Source organism: Anomalospiza imberbis, chromosome 1 (assembly GCF_031753505.1).
Source record: "Anomalospiza imberbis isolate Cuckoo-Finch-1a 21T00152 chromosome 1, ASM3175350v1, whole genome shotgun sequence".
Classification (NCBI taxonomy): Eukaryota; Metazoa; Chordata; class Aves; order Passeriformes; family Viduidae; genus Anomalospiza; species Anomalospiza imberbis.
In genome coordinates this window covers 72,312,258-72,333,006 of record NC_089681.1, presented here as the reverse complement: position 1 = coordinate 72,333,006, position 20,749 = coordinate 72,312,258, and the positions used below count along the sequence as shown (strand labels likewise).

Here is a 20,749-nt window from a genome sequence, read left to right as displayed (position 1 = left end):
AACACTGGCCAGTAAAGAGCTTCCTCTGCCCTATGCAACACAAGTAATGCTGAGTTGGTATTTGTAGCACTTCTCTCTCTTTTGAAATCTTTCAAAGAAATTGTACATTAGTTCTGGTGTACCACTTGTTTCTTGCTGATCGTTTCACAGGCAAGGCACCTTACTAATCAATTTTACTCTGCCACTCTCAGATCATACTGGGGACCTTTTGATTAAGTGCACCCAACTGTGGTACTATAGACAAAGTTCTGGGAAAAACCCTCAGTTGGCTCAATGTGTATAACCCTGGAAAAAAACTCTCCTTAACCCTCACATCAGGAAGAGGACAAGGAGAAAAAAACTGAAGCAACTGGAAGCATGGAATACAGTTCCTTTAAATCTTCAGACTGAAACTTCATACTTAATATATTTAATATATGAGAATTACTGGATGCTAAAATAATTTGTTAATATTTAATTAATTATTTTAAAAAGTGACAGACCTCTTAAAATGAGAAACTGTGGGCTTTCCCCATAAGGAAAAATGGAAAATTACCCATTCAATTTTACTGCTGCATTAATTATGTTTTCCCTATACATTCAGGAAGTATTTTCTATGAGTATTTACACCTATCTAAGAAAAAAATGCAACAATACTTCTGAAACAAGTCTTGAAATCACCAGTGCTAAACTGTTTTATTTCCAACAACTAGCCATTACAGTATGTGAAACAAAAAGTGTCCAGAATAAATAGCTGAAGATGAAGCATCAGAATACTACCGTCTTCGCTACTGCTGTGGCCCCTTAATGTTTCCTGCTTTTCAACCTTCACTCTTCAGATTCTCCAGGCCTACGGATGTCATCAATCTTCAGGATCATTCTAACAACCTGAGTTGCCAGAGAAATCTGCTGTTTCTTACCAATCAAGGTTTCTATAACATGCTGCTGCTTCATATCTGCCAAGAGGAAGCAGAAGAATTAGACCTCCTCATGAAATCTAGATATAACACTTAACCTATAAGTGTTAGTAATTAGTAATAGTAAATTCCACATAATTTCAAAGAACATTTTGAAATTACTACTCTTGGCCACTATGGTTTGTAAACGTAATTTGTACAAAATACAGTTTTACATCTGGGTTCATATCAAAAATCCTAGGACATTAAGATACAACTCTTTTCCCAACTAGGTTGTGCTTTTCAAAAAGTAAGGCAGAATGGTGGAAAGCTAAATTTCCATACCAATATATTAAAAGCACCCTAAAGGCCGAGCAAATGCTAAAGAAGTGAAAGGTCAAATGCCATCAAACAGGAACACCCAATCAAAGAAGGGTTATGAATACACAAATTACAGTTTACCACATTCTTTTCTCAAAAAACCAACAGAGTAAGTAAGAAGGTGAAAAGTGTAGATCCAGTTGAGAATAAGGTTTTATACACTGCCTTCTTAGTCTTCATGTATTTGCTCCCAGCTTACATATGCTGACATATTGGTGTGAACATCATTGTCTACAAATATTTCCAGCCTTTTGTTTACTTCTTCACAAACTGTTTCTCAAAACAACTGTTTTTATGACTGCAGTGTAACCTGAATCACTAAAACTGCAGTATTTAAAGCACAGCTTGCTCGCCTCATCCTAAGAGGATTCTTTCCTGTACTATCAGTCAACAATATCAGTCAACATCTTCAGTTAATCTCGCCACCAAACAGAGGTTTTGAGACAGTTATACATTTTTCTCCTGGTAGACATACATACAACTCTCCAAACACATTCCCATTTATTATGGCAAGGCACAAGAGTTAGAATAAACCAAGTGATGCACAGGTTTAAAAAAAACACAGTGAGCATTTTGAGCTTTTGAGAAAGAAAAGCTTTTATGCTCCTCCTTCTCTACGCTGCAGTTCTTACCATTTGTTCCTTTCTGCAAACAGTCAATGCCCAGGGCAGGATTATTTTCTTTCACCTGCCTTGCCCGCACTTCGGTCATTGTCTGTATTGGATTCATACCACTGTTCTCTGAGAGGGCCATGGGAATTACCTCCAGAGCATCTGCAAAAGCTCTCACAGCATACTGTTCCAAAGATGGGCACTAGAGGAAAAGAAATTCAAATTCATAAGCTATTCAACTCCAATGTTAGTAAAAGCAGATTTTCATACTAGATATAAAATACATACACACAACAAACAGATTTTATTTGGTATATAGTAACTAAACAAATACTCTGAATGATAACCACTTGAAAATTAAAAAAAATTAAACTGCTCCTAGCACAGCAGGAAAAGAAATACTGGTAATGACGACTTCTTACAGAGACAGGAAGGACAACTTCTTACACTGGTTATCAGGGAACGTCAGAAAGCGCATGTTACTGAACTTCCTGAAAAAATCTTTGAAGCTCTTCTGGAATCTCTTAAGGCAGGCTCAATCCTTCATACATTAAAGAAAATCTTAACTGTTCCTTTCTTACCTTATCTGCTGCCTCACTGACTGCCAAGGCACAAGATATTTCAGCTGCACCACCACCATACACAATACGATTGTCACGAATGAGATTCCGGATTACACACAAGGCATCATGAAGAGAACGCTTTGCTTCCTCAATGATCTGGAATTACAGAACAGTGTGTGTTTGACAATACACACATCTGAAGGCTGTGAAGATGTGGAAACTGCAAATAAACCCTAAGATTTTTTCATGGCTCCAATGCAGCTCTACTATTGCTATGTTATACTACTTAAAAATAGAGAATGTTAGACATCCAGTGGTAAAGAATACAAATATACACAAAAATACACCATTATTTGTTAAACCTGTAATTTGAAATAACAAAAACTTATATGAAAAAGTTCTTAATCTTGCATATTTACAAGACACAAAACACTGAACTTTAAACGCCAGATTATTGTCAGGCTGCAGTTTCTGTCCACTTCTCACTTGATGTAGGAGATTTAACAAAAACGCCGACCTTTAAAGTAGTATTTCTGCTTTTTTAGAAGAAAATTTCAGACTAGAGAATGCTCCTTTTTTCCTAAGGTTTTTCATTTAAAGTAGGACTTGACCTATAGTAAATATAATTTAACACTAATAGTGCAACCAAAATTCCGTTTAAGTACATAAGCATTGAAAGTGGTCTCAGTTCAAGGGGAGTGCGGGATATAGGGTCTGGGGATATACAGTTTGCAGTAGTTTGGGGTTTTGATTTAAAATTATCTTAACTGCACTAAATCAGAAGTAATACAACTAAGTCTACAATAAAACCAAATCTGTCAAAGATGCTAATTTATCTTTTCTCATAAAAGTGACCCTCTCATGAGAAAAAAAAAATTAAGACCCTCCACAGGTAAAAGCATTTCTGTATTTATGAACTATATGGTCTAACAGAGAAAAAAGTAAAGTTTTAGTTTAAAACCATAGGATGCAAATCTAACAAGTTACTTCTGACTCACAGTCCTGACTCCTACAAGCCTTAACACCCCTTTCCTATTTGCCCATACTTCAAGGGAAATGTAGACAAAGTCAAGAAGAGTACTAATATGCTTTACAAACAAACTACACATTCTGCAACTGTGTATCAAAGCAAGCATCTCACCATTTTATTTCCTCCTCTAATGAAAATGGTCACAGCTCTGGAGTTCTGGCACTGTTCGATGAGGAGCATTCTATCCTTGGTTGTTCCAAAGGAGATCTCTCGGACGACGCCCGCAAAGCCCAGTTTCTCTGCCGTGAGCTCACAGAAGCGAGGCACGATGCGCCCTCCCGTCGCAATGGCGATTAACTGAAGTTAAACAGCCACGAGTTACTTTAAGTGGATTTTTCCATGGTGCTTTTCAGAACATAAAACTAGTGGAAAAGCATCTGTCAAATGCCTACTCCAAAAGGTTATCTTCCCATCACTTTGAAGTACTTCAGCCAATGTTTTGTTTCTGCCAACAGCAGGACTAAAGCAGAAACCTTCCTAGACACCTAAAATTTTTATTAAGTAATATACATATGCTCCAATTATAAACCATAATCCCCTCCATGGTAGGTTTTTCTCCTAAATCCCCAATGATTTTTCTCCAAATCCCACCCATATACACAATTATGCAGTGATACCCAGAAAGCCTGAACTTTTAGCTGGTACAGCCTATTACTTCATAAATGTTTTAACAACTGGTACAAAGCCCAGTTTTACTTACTTCTATTTCAGGTCCACCAACCCAACGAACAGCAGGCAGCTCATTCTGGAGCAGCAAGTGATTTGCCTCATCATCAAAACCCCACTGGCAAATGGCAAGGTTTGCACCGGTGTCTTTTATCTAAAAGCAACACAAATCATCAACCTTCTGATCAGAACTAACAAAGAAAAGAAAAACACTCTTCATGGTTTTAATTCTCCCAATTTTCCCAAAAGACAATTCTCAAGAAGAACCCTCTGGCACACACAGAGATCAAAATATATTTTAAACCAAGTTGGTATCACTTTCTTACATTACATTATCTTTGATTCACAGCATTACAACTGCTTGTATGTTGCTTCCCACCAGGATTAGCAGCTCATTTACAGGAACAAATCAATGCCCTATGCTGTTTTTTTCTAAAGGCTATGAAAGACAAAGAAATCAGAAATAATCCTAAAGGCTACCTGCTTCACCATCTCTTCAAACTTCTCTTTTTCGTATTTCTGCAGTGCCTTGTAATCATCCACAGATGTGACATCAAGCTTATGTTTGGTTTTAGGCTTAGGTGGTTCAAATGGACAAGTAAGGATTGCAATTTTAGCATCTTTTAGCTCCTGGGCAATTAAAAAAAATAAGATTATTTTTGATCTCATGAATATCTCTTTCTTATATATACAAAACATACACATGTACCTTTATAAACACAAACATATGAACAAATGTGAAGATCATTTGACTTATTCTAAAGTTAACTAAGTGTAACTAAATAATTCTGTCAATACTCTCAATAAACTACTTAGAACAAATTCCATAGCTCCAAGACACTGTTTAAGCCCTTAACAATATTTACCAGTCATGCCTTTTTAATGTTTAAAAAACAAAAGAAAAATTCAATTAAACCATCCCTATCCACTGTGACCACTAAGAACACTACTGGTCTTTATAACAACTTTTCAACTATTACATGACTGTTATTTTCCACTACCCTTCCTTTCTACAGGATAAACATTGTTACCTGCTAGATAAATATTTTAGAACAGTAGAAGTTTTCTTGAAGTACACTGCCCAAAGACTTGGAGACCTTACCTACACCAAACATAAAACAAGGACAGTTTCTGGGGTGTTCCAAACAGGACAACATGGCAATTCACAAAGATTAGGAATCTTGCCACTGCATTGCACTAAGCATATTAAGCATATCACACACCAGCAATAATTATTGTTTCTATGTAACACAGAATCCTGCACCTGTCCTCCCTTAGCAGTACAGTAATTCCTGCCTTCCACCACAATTTCTCAATATTGTTGTAAATTCTAACTTGATCTCTTCCAATATGAAAAATTTCATGCTCCTTGCCCCTTCCTCTGCTGATATATGGGTGAAAAGCCTAGCTAAACCACAAGACTGTGTAAACACTTAATAAATGCTAGGGTGACATTTGAGGTAGGTTAGACACTCTTATTTAAGTCATTACACACAAGAGACACACACAAGGACAGCACTTACTTTAGGCATCTGTGGATGACTGAAATCTTTATCCACAATCACTCCTTTAACCAACTGTGTATCTTCCAGTCTACCACCCACTTTGCCTTGCACTTTGATCAGCTCAAAATCAACATCTTTACGTTCCATGTCTGCTACTGTCAGTACAGCATTCACGGCAATCTCTGCCATTTGCCTGTGACAGCGGTTCACTCTAGGTTTGAAAAAAATAAAATCAAGTTGTACTCCATTTCCACCATTTGGAAGAAAAAAGTGATTCTATCAATAGATCTTAAACAGCAAGAAGTACCACTACAGCAATCAACTTTTGCACACTATATTAAAAGAAGGGGTCCTGCTTGTTTGTTCACATAAACAGAAGGTGCTGGCTATGGCAGAAAACCAAACACACAGTATGGTTGGTGTGAGGAACCTTCGCCAATGGAGTCTCAACACACATTTCAAACAAGTCAGGAGAACTAAATTACTAAAGAACATTCAAGAAACAGAAACCATGTGTAAGACAACTCTGCAAGGGAAGCTCTTCCAATGTCTAAATTTATGAACTACACACAGAACCCATAAAGGAAAATGAACTTTTGGAACCATCCTAAGTTAATTTTTTTTTAGCAGGAAAAAACCCAAAAGATGACATGTTGCTATTTTTAACAGATTCAGATTACTTTTGGAACCTGCTATGATGCAGAAACCTGGAACTAACATGTTAGAACGAAACTGATGCTGCAGCTATTTAATTTCATGGAATTGACCCTTTGGAGAAGGATTCACAATTTCTTATCCTGAGACAGGAGTCCATGGAGGAATTAGCTAAAACAAAACACTGAAGAGCCTTCAGCAGCACTCCAATAACACAAACAAACACCAGGATTTCTCCTTGCCACGCAGAGAGTTTTCAATGGAAGGGTAAATATTCATTCAATATTCAGTTTTTGTGACTTACACTTTAGAGCCCAGAGTTGTCTTTGCTGTCTGGATCAGAGGCTCAATGTTTTGTGGATCAACTGGGAAGCTGTCACTGATTTTGTCTAGATGCTCAATAGCAATGCGTGCTGCCTGCTCATAACCATCTGCTATTCTGATGGGGTGAATGCCTCGGTCTAGCAACTGCTCAGCCTGTTCCAGTAATGCCCCAGCCAGAACTATTAAAAAAAAAAAAGAAAAACAAACAATTTTTATTCTTGACTGGAACATAATTTATAGTACATTAACAGATTAAAAACCACATTTTCTGATTTTTCTGCAATATTTTAAGAGTTCAAGGTTTCCTAAATAACAAAAAACAATGAAAACCTCTACTTGCTTTGCTTAGCAAGAGAACCTATGTTTAGGTTCTTAACCTACGTTAAGACCAACATTATGTTAAGACCAAAATGAAGTACAGGCATCAAGGCAAGACAAGGAGACTACATAAGAAAATTATGCAGAAAAATTTTGGAAGTATCAAAGGGGCTCTCAGCACTACCTTAAAATGTAACCAGACTTCAAAAAGACACAAAAGATTCTTCCCGATTAGAAGACTTCTCATACAAATACTAACAGGAATACTGCAACAATAAATACTCCAAAAGAAGTGCTACAGAAAAGCTACTGTTATTTCTCACAATTTTTAACAGCTAAAACAGCTTGATTTTAAACTTGAAAAGGGAGGCTAAATTTAAAACACTTTCTTACCAACGACTCCAGTAGTTCCATCCCCAATCTCATCATCTTGAGATTTAGCCAGCTCCACCATAAGTTTGGCTATCTGGTGATCCACATCCATCATATTCAGGATGGTAGCACCATCATTTGTCACAGTCACCTCACCATCCTTGTCCACCATCATTTTATCCAAGCCTAAAAAACATACGTTCAAAGGATTAAGGAAAACTTTGAAAATTCCCCAACAACAATTACTAAGACAGAACCACTAAATCTTTTTCATTGTTACCATTGGGCCCAAGGGATGTTCTCAGAGTACTTGCTACAGCCTTTGCTGCCATTATGTGAGACTGTAAAACAAAGGAGAACAAAGACAGAAGTTAAATCATTATCACACCTTCCAAAATCACAATATTAAGCTAAGGGAAACACAGCGAGTAGTGGAAATGCTGTAATTTAACTGACAACAAATATGATGGAAGAAGAATTGGTATCTGTGTATTGGTCTTACGACACAAACATTTCCTATGCCTTTTCTTGTATTGCTTGTGCTGGCTCTGCTAAAGCATGCAAAAGCAGAGCAGCCAAATGACAGCCCGAACGCTCAACGCAGGGAGCAACAGAAGCCGGCAACGCTAAAAAGAGAAGGCTGTGCAATTTTACACATGATAGAATCCTCACAGGATGGTTTGGCTTGGAAGGGACCTCGAAGATCAACCGGGTCCCACCGCCTGTCAGAGGCAGGAACACCTTCCACTAGACCAGGCTGCTCAGCGCCCCATACAACCTTCCCCTGCACGCTGCCGGGAATGGGGCATCCACAACCTCTCTGTTCCCGTGTCCGCTCTCTTCTTCCGTCGGGATTTGTACCAATCGCACTCAGCCCCGGCCTTTCTTCGGCAGCCGAGCTTCAGGCGGCGGTCTAAGGCAGGGGGCAGTGGGGAGCTGGGCAGGAGCCACGGGGAGGGCGAGCTGCGCCCACGGGGGTGACGGCCCCAAAGCCCCGCAGCTCGGGGGCGGATCCACGCCGTGCCGCGGATTCCCAGCCCCGGGGCGATGCCTTCTCTTTTCCTCCATCTCTCTCCCGCTTACGGGCCTAGTCCAGGCTCCATCCGCCCTGCACCTCGGGCGGGGCTGGCGCTAAGCGCGGCAGCGCCTCGCCCCAGAGGCTCCATCCTCCCGCCGCTCGCGGCAGCACGGTAAGGTACAGCATAGCACGGCATGGTATAGCACGGTATGGTATGGCACGGCACGGCACGGCACGGCGCGGCGCGGCGCGGCGCGGCCCAGCCAGCGCGGGCCCGCGGGCGGCCCCGGCAGCCGCCCCGCTCGCTCACCTTGAGCGCCTCCAACCCCATGAGGCGCGTCTTGCGCTCCTGGTCCTTAAGGATGAGGAAGGGCCGCCCATACTCGTCAAACGCCAGAGTCCCCATGGCCGACATGGCTGCACCGCCTGCTCCGGCCGCCGCCGCCCGCGCGCGCGCACACTCCCGGAAGTCGCCGCGCCCGCCGCGACCCCGCGCGCCGCCCCGCGCCTGCGCGGCCGCTACAGCCGAGCCGTATTGCACGGGCGGGAGCTTTGTGGCTCCCCCAGCGGAGCCTTCTGGAAGCCGCCCGGCGCTCGCAGCCGCACGCCCCGGCTCACGGGGGCGGGGAGGGGAGGGAAGGGGAGGGGAGGGGAGGGGAGGAGGCAGGATGTACCGAATGGGCGGAGTACGGGCGCCCAGCGAGGCGGCAGCGGGCTGCGCCGGGTTACGTGAGGGCGGAGGAGAGGAGACAGACTCACGGTGGAAAAGTGTGCGCGGTGCTTCTCTCCGGGGCGCCTTCGGAAAGGTTTCGGTCCCCCACCCCTTCACAGTGAAGTGGTACTGCCCTTCCCTCTAACTGTTGCAGGCCGAGCGTGAGGCTGGGGTTGTCATGGGCGACTCGGGGTGTGTGGTGGTGGGTGTCGCTGTGTCCCAGGGAAAAGTTCCTCCGCAAAGGGGGAGCGGCAGCTCCAGCGCGTGTCCCCGTGGCGGGGAGGTCCCTGCCTGCGCCGCCCTGGAACCGTTGGGGGCGCGCTGCCTCCCGCCCGCGTGGGAGGGCCCGGGCTTTCAGTGGGAACCGCATTCCTGCCCTCTCGTGCCTCAGCTTTTCGGACGCTGTAGCGTTTCCTTGGGATCGGCTGAAGTCTAGAGTGGTTTTTTTTTTTTTTTTTTTTTTTTTCATTTCTTACGTCGTAGCTTTTCGCTACAAGATACTGATTTGTCTCAAATGAGCGAAAGCACTGTCTGTCCGTCCGTCCCCAGGCGCGATGTCCCGGGCGCTAGCGAAGGAGGTCCCGCAGGAGGAGGGCGAGGGCGGCTCCCGGAGGAGCAGCTGGGGCCTGCTGCTCACGGCCGGTCTCGGAGGGACCTTGGTGGCCCTCTACGCTGTGGCCACCCCCTTCGTGACTCCGGCCCTGAGGAAGGTGTGCCTGCCCTTCGTTCCTGCCACCGCCGCTCAGATCCAGAATGTGCTGAAAATGCTGGAAAACAGAAGTGGCTCCCTAGTTGACATTGGTAGCGGGGATGGCCGCATTGTAAGTTACGGTTGTTGGCTTCCTTTTAGATCACCTCTTAAACAAGTGTCGAAGTGCTAGGGCTGCATTTTCTCACACTTAAAAATGTCTTGTCTTTGACATCCGGTGGTTGTCTCTGAGTCTTATGGAAAGGAACAAATCTGAGAAAGGTTTACATTCAGTTTTGATGAATAATATATAGTTTTTGCTGCAGTCTTACCTGTAGCTTGACCAGGGTAGGGGAGAAAATGTCATTGTGGTGACTGGAGGGAATCACAGTGCATTCACTTGAAAAGATGCTATCAGAGTCTTGGTACTGATTGACAAAGAGCTGTGATTCCACAAAGGTGTGTAGCTACAGCAAGTGAGGCTGTGAGATGCTTAATGTATGAAGATGATAGAAGTGTAAAAAGAAATGGGCAATGAGCAATGGATTAAAGAAATAAAAATCCTGGTGTGGTTAGAACTGTAGTCTTCAAACTTTTGTGCACTGCTGGCTTCCCCACTTCCAAATCCATGTGGTAGGACTAGAATAAACACCAAGAGAAATGGTGAGAATCATGAAAGAAAAAGTGATTCTGTGTTTCCAGGGTGTTGCTCGAGCCCCACTTTGTGAAATGCGGTGAGGATATAGTGGAAAATTGCGTAATTTGGTTTTTCTTGTGTTGCTGTGACATTTTGTGTGCTTTTTTGTAACTATCTGCTTCAAGTCAGATTTGCCAACAGGGTGGTGCTTTTTGATGGAAACACATGAGTTCTTGAATGCTACCTTTGTCCATATTTTACATGAATGAGTCAACTATTTGTCCATGTAAAAAAAAAAAAAAAAAATGTTTGGAACCGCAAGTGGGTGAAGATTGCTTGAATTGTGCCTCAGTGGGAAAAAGACCAAAAAACTTAGGCATGAGATAACTGCAGTTTCTGATGCCCTCTCTGTTTATCATTGTGGCTGCTGAGTCTCAATAGAGGTATTTAATTTCAATAGGTACCATGTCATTGATTCTGATATATAGGTGCCTAAATGGAGACTGAAGACTATTTGGAAAGCCAGGTGCCTAAAAATGAATGCTTGGTGCTTCCTTGATGCATCTGTCCTGAAAAAGTCTGTTCAAGTGCTTTTAATTATTTAGCACTTACTCAGGTGTAATCAGTGGATAAATATGAAGAGATTTACCACACTTCCAAGTGTGGTAAAAATGTCAGATTATTTTGGTGAAATTTCAAGTGCTCTGTGTGTGATGGAAGATGCATTATTTTAACAGTGTGAAATATACAGTCCAGGTAAAGCTGTTTGAGAAGTTCTGTTAAGAAATGTGTACTTTCTGATTTCACCTTGCTTGTTTTGTGATAGTTCATCAGGCAGTTGCTGATTAGAAGTTTGCAGTAGCCTTTTAAATTATGTCTTAAACCTTTATTCTAGAAATCAGTGCTTTTTTTTTTTTTTTTCAGTGTAGATCAAGATTGCTTTCACACTCTTTCTATTGGTATGTCATTTTGGCTTTGATTCAGGAGCTGCTCAAGTGCCTGTCCCTCACTGCTTTTCAAATAAGTGGTCTAATTTTGAGTGTTTTTGCTTGTGAGTTTCACTGTTCTCTCTGTGATCAATGTTGGTTCTCTTTAATTCCAAGACACTGTAATGAATGTGTTAAATTAAACTTTTATATGGGTCATAGATGTACTGCAAGCTCACAACTTTGTCTTGTGACTGTTTGTTTTCATTTTGTTTGCCTGCCTGTATTTCAGTTGGACTAGTAATAATAGTAAAATGTAATTTTGAGGTTTTGTTCAGTATACAGCTGATGTGTTGGGCATTAAACCCAGGGTGACTTAGGAAAATGCTTTCCTTTGATTTATATTTTAAATAAAACTGTGAGCTTCTCTTTAGGTGAATAGACTTTTATGTTTCAAAGTGAAGATTTATTTTCTTCCTTGTAGGTGATAGCAGCTGCAAAAAAGGGATTCCAGGCTGTTGGTTATGAATTGAATCCCTGGCTAGTCTGGTACTCCAGATATCGTGCCTGGAGAGACGGAGTACATCAGAACACCAAATTTTATATTTCAGACTTATGGAAGGTGGGTGGTGAATTATACAAGAATGGATCTGGGATGATTGAGAGATTTTAAAAGTTTGGAAATATTTTCCTGAAAAAGCTGAAATGCTGTCTGGCAACAAGGTGCTGTACTGGACTTTGAGCAAAGCACTTGTGCTGGGAATCTGCTTTCTTTGGGCTCAGTATGCTGTTCTGCTGCTTTTGTGTTTTATTCAAGTAGCACCTGCATATAGTGCTTTCTTTATCAGTAGAGGCTCCTTGAGCAAGCCTGGGCCTGATGAATTATGTGGGAGGGTTTTTTTTTGGCTGTGGGGGTGATTGTGTTCAGAGAGGAACATAGGAGAACTTCATGGCACTGAGTGGAAGAACTCAATCATTAGAATGCCTAGGAAGTTCTTATAGCTTGATGGCTTTTAACAGAAGAAGGGACAAATTTGGAGCTTACATGATTTTATCATATACAGGAGTTGTGAAAATAACCCTTCAGTTATTAGTAAAGTCATGCAGATATTTTCTAAATTAATGCTTTCTGTGCTTCTAGAATTGCTATTCCATATTCTTGGCCAGACAGTAGAAGTTTTTTGCTGTTCGGCAGTATAAAGTTTTCTTTATGTGAAAATTCTTGTGATGAAAAGTTGGTAAAGGATCTCCTTACATATTTTTGATCTAAATCCCTGTTGAAAGAAGTGCAGCTAGAGAGATTAGGAGAAAAGAAGGGTGAGAATTTCTCTTAAGTGCCATTTTCAATAAGATTTGTTCTCAAATTTTATTTTAGGTTTCTTTTTCCCATTATAGAAATGTTGTTGTTTTTGGAGTACCTCAAATGGTAAGCTTGCTATTTTTTTATTTTTCTTTATTACTGTGTTTTTTTTATTATACTATTTATTTGTTACAATGTTTATTTTAATGCCAAGGCATTCAGTGTCAATACATTAATCTGCAAAATGAATCAACCTACAGATAGTCAAAGGTAGTCAGCAATAATCATAGAATCATGGAATATTAAGGATTGGAAGGGATCTTAAACATCATCAAGTCCCAACCCCCCTGTGCATGGGATACCTCCCACTAGACCAGGTTGCTCAAGGCCTTATCCAGCCTGGCTTTGAACACTGCCAGGGTTGGGGCATCCAAAAACTCCCTGGGCAGCCTGTTCCAGTGTCTCACCACCCTCACAAAAAAGAATTTCTTCTTAATGTCTAACCTAAATTTCCCCTTTCAGTTTTTTTCCATTCTCCATTGTCCTATCTCTGCAGTTCCTGATGAAGCAACCTTCTCCAGCTTCATCAGGAGATTCCTCCCTGTAGGCCCCCTTCTGATATTGGAAGGTTGCTATGAGGTCTGCATGCAACCTTCTTTTCTCTAGTTCCAACTCCCCTGCCATGGGCAGGGCCACTTGACTAGACCAGGTTCCTCAGAGCTCCATCCAACCTGGTTTGAACAATTCCATGACTACGGCATCCACAACTTCTCTGGGCAACCCGTTCCATTGCCTCACCACCCTCATGTGAAGAATTTCTTTGTAATACCAATCTAAACCTACTCTCTTTCAGTTTGAAGCTCTTCCCCCTTGTCCTGTCACTAAATGTGCCTGTAGAAGGTCCCTCTCTGTCTTGTAGGCTCCCTTCAGGTACTGGGAGGCTGCAGTTAGGTTCCTCTGAAGCAGTCTCTTTTCCAGGCTGATGTATTGCTTGTTCCTTTGCTAAGGCAGGTGTGAGATGAAGTGAGTGAAGAGCTTTATGTGATGCCACACCATACAGCATACACTGAAAACATTTCTGCAGCAGTAACAGGAAGTGTTAAATCTTCCTATTCTGTGCTTTTTTGTTTGTTTGCTTGTTTTTTCAACGGCACCAGAAGTAAGTCTCTACTTCAGATTCCTACTGTAACCCGTATTGGAAACTGAAGTGGGTATGGGTGGGATATTAGTGAGCTCCGGGATGTTCCTCATGCTGCCAGCCCTGGGTGCTCCCTTGCCTGAGTTCCAGCAGGGGGCACTGGAAACGTTTGGATTTGCCGTCAGGCATTCTGCCGTTGCACCGAGGGGAAAAGTGCTGGTGAGGAAAGCTGGCTCAGTAAACTAGGAATAAACAAATGCCCTGGAAAAATGTGAGTAAACCCAGCAGACATACTGAATTAACTTTTAAATGTAATAAAGTGGGATACATTAGTAACAGCTGTGATAGAAACAGTAGCTATAGGGCTCAGAATAACTTTTGTATATCCTAGCAGTAAATGCTAGGTTAAATTCTTTCAGCAAAAAGTACTGTCATAAATGCAACAGATGCAGACATATGAACCTCTGTGTTTCTTGAGCATTCGTTTGAATTTACTTTAGAAGTTGTTAATGCTCAGCATCCTGAATAACTAAATTAATTTTCTAGAAACCTTAATGCATTTCTTCTTTTTTACTGAGGAACAATAGATCTCTTTAGCTTGTTTAATAATGCTGGCCTGATTTGATGCTTTCACACAGTGCTTTTATTTCATATCTGAGATTAGCTTTAAAAACTTAAATTCATTGATCTTCAGGGAAGACTAAGACCTCTCTTGTTCTTGCAAGCATCTGGGGGGAAGGTGTGTTTGTTTCCGAGTTATTGCAGAGAGAGATTTACTTGTTCAGGGGAGGGTGATGGAATTCTTGCCAGGTGTTCATGTTTGCAGCTGTTGTGTATTTTAACTGATTATATACTGTACAAAAGGTTTACTAAACTATGTATCTATGTTGACACACCAAAAAATTCCCCCAAACCTTGGCTTCACATAAAATACGGTATGATTGTTACACCTAATGTAACTGATATATTTAGCTTAAAAACTAGTTTGACTGGTTTCAAGGATAGATTTCTTTTTGGCTAAACTTGGCTGAACTATTAATGATGTGTTCCAATTTGTGCTAATATGGACATGCAGTGTCACTAATTTTCACAATTACTCCTAAAAAATTAGTCCATGTCTATATTTATATTTTCTGTAACAAAAATTTTTCTGGTGCCTCAACTCAGTTTTTAGACAGCAAAGTAGGCTTATTTTTTCTCATTTAAGGTGCTAGTAGGCTTATTTCTCTAGATGTTTAAGGTAGGATAAGCGTTTAAATGCATTTGCAGTGTGGATGAAATGAGAGCCTTAAAAATATTTGGAGGTAACTCTTTGGTGTATTAGATCTATGACTGTAATTTTCCTAAAATATTCCATTGTTAGCTTAAATGTAGCTATAATAGGATATCACATCAAAGGCACACCCTGCATGTATGTGATAGTGGAAGCTCTTTGCAGCCTTTGGTAATACCTTTTCTTTAGTCAGTCTTATTTTCTAATAATGTTCTTTTGGGTTTTGTTTCTTTTATCTTTTTTGTGAAATTTTGTGTATTTTTGTCTTTGTGACTTAAATTCAGCTATATTTGTAAATAGCTACTGGCCTTTTAATTTTTTAAATATTTAAACATTACATCATGATAACCAAAGTAAATAATGTTTTACATGTAACATAAGTAGTCTGTAGAGTTTGCTGTTAAAATTACTCATTCAGATATATACAATGTATAAGAATAAAAGGAACTCCAAATGGATGTGCACTGCTGATGTGCTTAAACATACCATCAAACTTTTCCAAAGGACACAAGTGGCTAAATCTGTTAGGTTTCTTTTTATTCCTTGAACAGAATCACTATTTGGGATGGAAAAGAAATTTCTTTTAAGTCTACATGTGTTAATTTATTTCTCACTTAATGCATGGCAGAATTTGCAAAGCACTTACTAGAAAAAGAGCATCTGACTGGTCAGGGTGTTGCTCTGTTCTAGAAAAGTAGTGATATTTCCCCTGACTTTCATTTCTTGTCAGTTTTTGTGAATAGAGGAAAGCTAGACTGTAGGTATTCAACCAAGGACAGTTGGTATGTGACACAGTTCCCCTCAGCATCCTGCTTTCTAGTGTGGGGAGAGATGGATTTGGTGGATGGACTGTTCAGTGGATAAGGAGTTGTCTGGATAGCTGCATTCAGAAGGTAGTGGTCAATGTCTCAATGTCCAGATGAAGATCAGTTACAAAAAATTGGTGTCCTTTGGGGTCCGTATTAGAGCAGTCCTGCTTAATATCTTCATCAATGGCATAAAGCACTGGGATTGAATGCACTCTCAGAAACGTTTGCAGATGCACCAAGCTGAGTGGTGCAGTTGATGTGCCTGAAGGACAGGATGCCATCCAGAGAGAAGTGACCATGCCTGGTCAAGAAGTGGGCCTATGGGAATATTACAAGGTTTAACAAAACCAAATGCAAGGTGCTGCACCTGGGTTAGGGTAGCTCTAAGTACCAACACAGGCTGGGGAATGAATAGATCAGAGCAGCCCTGCCCAGAAGGACTTGGGGATGCTGGTGCATGAAAGGCTGGACATGACCCAGCTGTGGGCACTCACAGCCCAGAAAGTCCTCACAGCCCTCACAGTCCTGGGCTGCATCCAAGGCAGCATGGCCAGCATAGCCAGGGAGGGGGTTCTGCCACCCCTACTCTGCTCTGGTGGGACCCCACTTGGAATGCTGCGTCCAGCTCTGGGCACCCCATCAAAAGAGGGATGTGGACCTGTTGGAGGAGGCTCAGAGGAGCTCCTTTGCTATGAAGGCAAGTTGAGAGAATTGGGGTTATTCAGCCTGAAGAAGACTTGACTCTGGGGAGACCTTATTGTGGCCTTTTAGTACTTGAAGGGGGCTTATAAACAAGATGGGGACAGACTTTTTAGTAGGGCCTGTAGGGACAGGACAAGGGGTAATAGTTTTAAACTAAAAGAGGGTAGATTCATATTAGATATAAGCAAAGAAAATTTTATTAATAGGATGGTGGAACACTGGAACGGGTTGCTAAGAGAGGCAGTAGATGGGGACTGGATGGGGCTCTGAGCAACATGATCTAGTTAAAGATGTCCCAGCCCATGGCAGGGGTGTTCAACTAGACTACCTTTAAAAGCCCCTTACAATCCAAACCATTCCATGAATCTACATTCTCTTTCATGGAATGCTGCTGAAGGCATTCACATGCCTCTGTTAACGGGGTGTGGATTCAACTAAGCTCAATTTCAATATTATGTAACATAACAGTATTTTACCATAGACTGACAGCAGAACGTTTGTTTTGGGTTGTTGTCTGTGCGATGTTTTGAGTGTCCCAGGATCGGTCTTGGTGTTAAGATTGTAAATTTTGAGCCGTGATGACCCTTGATTATCACACAATAGCTCATGAACCTTGGGGTGTCATAAATAGCATAAATTCAGGGGGCTGAACTTTCATTCCCTCAGAGAATAATCCCACTGAAGAGAATCATGAATTGGAGCATGCAAAGTCTTTTCCCAGCAGTTTTAGTTGTGTTTTTGTTTTTTTTTTTTTTAATTTAAGCATTTAGCATTTTAATTTATGGGTTTTGATTTAATTTGAATTTGAAAATAACCATTTTCTGGTTTTAGATATTCTTTGTCAAGGCACCAAAGCCAAAATATATATAATGAATACTTTCCAAAGATTTTTTTTTTTTAATTACTCAAATCTTGGATTTCTCTTGAACAGATGAATTAGATTCTAAAGAAAATGCTTCTGTTTTTTACTGTTTCTGAGAGGTCTTTCTTGTAACTCAACAGATGCCTCAGCTGGAGAAGAAGCTGGAAGAAGAACTTGAATGTAATGCCAGAATCATTGCCTGTCGCTTTCCTTTCCCTTGCTGGATTCCAGATCATACTACTGGAGAGGGAATAGACACTGTGTGGGCCTATGATTTGAAACATTCTAGAGGATGTGAAACAAAAAGCTTGGAAGTTACACTAGAGACAGAATCTTAAATATTGAATTTGGTTTCTTACAGACATTTTTAGCTTTGACTGGACCTATTGAAGATGAGATGAACGTGGAGCGAGCCCTGGCATATGAAGATGTGTGTTCACTATAAGAACTGAAGTACAGTGGTTGTCTGAAGGCACACAAAGGTTACTGAAAGGTGTAGTTAAATGGCTTAATATGGTGTCCTGGTTTAACTCCATCTAGCAGTGGAGTACCACACAGATGTTCACTCACTGCAGTCCACAGACTCCCCCAGAAGGATAGGAAAGAAAACTGAAAAAAAGGTCATACCCATGACCATGGATTGAGATAGGAATAGTTTAATAATTGAAATAAATTTACTAATAGTAACAACAGCAACAAGAAGAGAGGAGTAGAACCCAAGAAAGATGGGAGATACACAGCACCCTTGCTCACCACGCACTGATGGATGCACACCCCATCCCAGAGCAGCGACTGGTCCCTCCTTGCCATCTCTCCCCAGTTTATATACTGGACATGATGTTCTATGGAGTGGAATATCTCTTTGGCCAGTTCAGCTCAGCTGTCCTGGCCATGCTTCCTCCTGGCTTCTTGCACACCCCCTTGTTAAGCAGAACATGAGAAACTAAAAAGTCCTTGGCTTGGAGTAAGCACTGCTCAGCATCAACTAAAACCATTAGTGTATTATCAGTGTTAGTCTTTTTTAAATCCAAACCACAGTGCTATACCAGCTAATAGGAAGAAAATCAGCTCCCAGATGAAAGCAGAATATGTTGTTAGTCAAAATTATGAAAACGTTTTTATAGAAGAGGAAAACTTCAATATGGAAATAGGTTTAGATCACCATTCACTACAGTTAGGGGGAATATATAAGTTCAAATGCTCAAAGTTGTGAACTTAATATATTCATTCTTTCTGACCCTACAGAGCATTTGGTATTGGTGTTGGAATGATGTGCAAGTGTCTTCTCAAATGAGCTGTATTTCCAAAATGTCTGAATTTTGTGTGCCAAGTACATAGTGCTGCATTCACAAAATTGGTTCAGATGGAGTATGATGATGACACCAATGTTTCACACCACAGCCTTGAATGTGTACTTTTAAAAGTTGAGTATGACAAAATGGGCAAATACAATAAGTTGTTTGTTCATTAACACCAGTGCTGCCTCTGATTATATTAATGTTTTTTTATTTAACTTGTGTTCTGTTTTAGCATCTGCTGGAAAATATACTCCAAGTAAGGCACTCCTCTTCTCCTTTACATCTTTCAGTAAGGGAGGGGCAAAAGCAGAACTTGTGGGTTGAGGTAGCAATTTACTGAAAGCACAAAGCAAGAATAAGACATGGCACTTAACAATAGCAATATTAATAGTAAAAGGATACAACAAGAAGGTATTTTAGTGAAAAAAATGGGTGCTCACCACTGGGAACAGGAGTAATGGTGGATGCTTCCAGTAGATTGTGTCCTCAGACAAAGGCAGCATGATGGCTAGGCAGGCAAAATGGCCAACTCCCAGTGGAGTACCAGGGTTTTCCTTTGGAAACCGTACCCTCCACTGATGGCATGTATGGTGCAGCATGACAACCTGGTCATGATGCTAAGCTCTGACCCCTTTCTGCAACCAGGACGACTTGTTACAGGAACACAAAAGTGCAGGAGGATGCTTTTACTGGTGTAGGCTGTTGCAGATGACCATAATTTTTCCTAAACTTTCTGATTTAGGAAGGGTTGCAAAAGTCATTTACTTCTCAGTGAAATTCTGTCTGCTCAAACTTTGGATAAAGATACAGATGAGAGTTGTCCACTTGAATACTTGAAGGCTGTCTCTGATTCCAGAACTATTTGTTCTGGCTAGTTTGGTTAAATCTGATTAAATTTCATTTAATTTATAGTGAGATGAGAAGGAAAGTTTTCAATCAGACTTGTTTTTCCCTTCTCTTTTTCCATACCATGTGATGAGATCTCATAAACTCATGGTGTCACTGTGTGTGGCTTTTCCTTGTAAGTGAAGCAAGTTCTCCCTGTCCTTTTGCTGATATTGGTTTGCAGTGGGATCCTGTCACTGTGTTGGTGTTTTCCTTTCCTGCCATAGATACAACACTTTTCTGTTGGCTAATGGTCTGCTTACTCGTTCTATTTATCTGGTTCTCAGGTAGAGTTTTAATGTTTTCACCCATTAGCAATTAGTCAAAGCTCATAGTCAGCCTCCCCTGGCCCCAGTTAGCATACAGCCTGTTTGTTAAGCAGTAACGCTGTAGGTTTGTCAGATCTTTGCATATATGGTACCCATGGAATGAAGCTAAAACAAGCTGGGCAATTGTCACCTGACTTCAAGGCAGTCATTACCACAACTGAAATTAGCTCAGTCCAAGAGAAGTGCTGAGACCCTAGAATTTGAGGTAAAAACAGAGTCTGACATTTTATCAGGTGTTGGGAAGGGAAATTTGGCTGGTCTGTAGAATCTGTCTTGAAGAGTAGTTGGGTGCTATTTGGAATGTTTTGTCATCTACAATGATGTCTGGACCTATGCTTTTTGTTTTTGATGTGAGGGGACAGGAAGAAGTTAAAATATAAACCCTGAGGATTTGAAATGGAGCATGGTTTTGTCCTGAAAATGTACACAAAACAGGAGAAGAAAGTGGCAAATGTGTCTGTAGTGTGCAAAGGAGAGGTGATTTCAGCCTTGCATGGCAAGGCACACCTGTGAACATGGAGACTGTTTGTACTGAAGAACACTGTCTGGTAATAAGTTTGACAGCCTTTCGCTGCAATACTGCATAAACTATCTTGTAAAATTGCACTAAATGCTTGCTGTAATGATTTAAGTGTTACAGTCATTACATGGAGATAGAGTGACAGGACAGGGATAGAGTAGCTTGTTCTAAAATGCTTGAATTGAATATTCCAAGGCCATAAAACTGGGACCTCAGACAAATCTGAAATAATTTCTAACAAAAAGAGACTAACGAAGGGGAAATTAGCTAATTAAGCAAAGTTCTTCCCTGAATGATCATGAAGGAAAAGAGGGGGCAAAATATTTTGATCCATTGAATTGTGTGTTACTCTT

The 20,749-nt window shown here is 41.0% G+C and overlaps 2 protein-coding genes across 2 annotated transcripts; one reads left to right on the top strand and one right to left on the bottom strand.

Moving 5' to 3' along the window:
- Window positions 1–650: 650 nt before the first annotated feature.
- CCT5 (chaperonin containing TCP1 subunit 5) lies at window positions 651–8,799 on the bottom strand. The gene is made up of 11 exons (XM_068196555.1): window positions 8,628–8,799; window positions 7,580–7,640; window positions 7,321–7,485; window positions 6,590–6,788; window positions 5,650–5,842; window positions 4,607–4,756; window positions 4,161–4,280; window positions 3,572–3,757; window positions 2,449–2,586; window positions 1,889–2,069; window positions 651–935 (listed from the first exon to the last, which is right to left on the bottom strand). The coding sequence occupies exons 1-11, from the start codon at window positions 8,730–8,732 to the stop codon at window positions 808–810; spliced, it is 1,626 nt and encodes a 541-aa protein (XP_068052656.1). The 5' UTR covers window positions 8,733–8,799; the 3' UTR covers window positions 651–807.
- A 213-nt stretch (window positions 8,800–9,012) lies between these two features.
- On the top strand, window positions 9,013–18,926 carry ATPSCKMT (ATP synthase c subunit lysine N-methyltransferase). The gene is made up of 6 exons (XM_068196541.1): window positions 9,013–9,123; window positions 9,579–9,850; window positions 11,765–11,902; window positions 12,656–12,706; window positions 17,505–17,624; window positions 17,726–18,926. Exons 2-6 carry the CDS (start codon window positions 9,584–9,586, stop codon window positions 17,807–17,809), a joined length of 660 nt encoding a protein of 219 aa, XP_068052642.1. The 5' UTR covers window positions 9,013–9,123; window positions 9,579–9,583; the 3' UTR covers window positions 17,810–18,926.
- The last annotated feature ends 1,823 nt before the right edge of the window (window positions 18,927–20,749 follow it).